Source organism: Myotis brandtii, unplaced genomic scaffold (assembly GCF_000412655.1).
Source record: "Myotis brandtii unplaced genomic scaffold, ASM41265v1 scaffold32, whole genome shotgun sequence".
NCBI classification, from domain to species: Eukaryota; Metazoa; Chordata; class Mammalia; order Chiroptera; family Vespertilionidae; genus Myotis; species Myotis brandtii.
This window is the reverse complement of record NW_005362269.1, coordinates 14,314,204-14,315,127: the sequence shown is the minus strand read 5'-3', so window position 1 is coordinate 14,315,127 and position 924 is coordinate 14,314,204. Positions and strand designations below refer to the sequence as shown.

At 48.7% G+C, this 924-nt stretch overlaps 1 protein-coding gene across 1 annotated transcript in view; it reads right to left on the bottom strand.

The window, feature by feature from the left end:
• WWC1 (WW and C2 domain containing 1) overlaps positions 1-924 on the bottom strand; it is a 126,668-nt gene that overhangs the window by 1,863 nt on the left and 123,881 nt on the right. The window contains 1 exon segment of the mRNA XM_005870618.2: positions 15-136. Within this exon segment, the coding sequence (XP_005870680.1) occupies positions 15-136 (122 nt within the window).

Below are 924 nucleotides of genomic sequence, written 5' to 3'. Positions count from 1 at the left end.
GCCCACGTGCTTACCTGAAAGACTGCACTTCTGGGGGCTCCTTGCAGCTCTGGCCTCTGAGCCTGTGCACGTCCTTGGCGGCCGCCCTCATCATCTTGTCTGCCTGCAGCTCACCTTTGTGCCCCGCACGGTCCATCTGCAGGGCAAAGCGAGCAAAGCCGTGAGGCTGTGGGGAGTCCTTTGGGCCTCCAGAAATGGGCCGGCCACGGAGAACTTTCTAGTACACAGGGGGACTTCGTTGTAGTCAAGAAGTCTGTGGGCCACACCCAGGCACCCTCACCCTTCCTGTTCCACTGTGGGACCCTCTTGATTCCGAAGGAGGAGGCAAAGTGGTCCCACCATCTGCGACATGGGCCAGGTATCGGGCGGCAGGAACCTGAACGCCTGTGGGGACCCAGGAGACGGGCTGTCTGGTGAAATGTGTGCTCCTTCCTCTAATCCTCTGGGCCACCAGAAAGGTCGAGTGTATAATGACCTCTCTTTGACAGCCCAGGAAACGGAGTTTCAGACATGTTACACATTGCGGACCAGTAGTTTTATTGCTAGCTTTACCCAGTAGCCGGATAAGTTTCTACTGAACAAGTACAAAAAACGTTTTACATCAATGTTAAAGGCACGCTTTAAAATTAAATACCCATTGCATTTTGAAGGTATTTATTACATGTCCTTACAAGCTAATATCTTTTTAAAGTATGATACTTTGTAAAACACTGTGTAATACGAAGCGAGAATTCTCGTGATCAGTCCACAATGTGTTAAGAAATTTCTTTAACGTCAAACAAGTAAGACGTTACTTGGGCACAAACCCAATTCCAAGTCATGCCGTGTGCTCAAGGCCCTACCTCTTTTTTTTTTTTTTTTAATGCTCAATCGAGGATATTTTTCCATTGACTTTTAGAGAGAGTAGAAGGGAGAGGGAGAGAC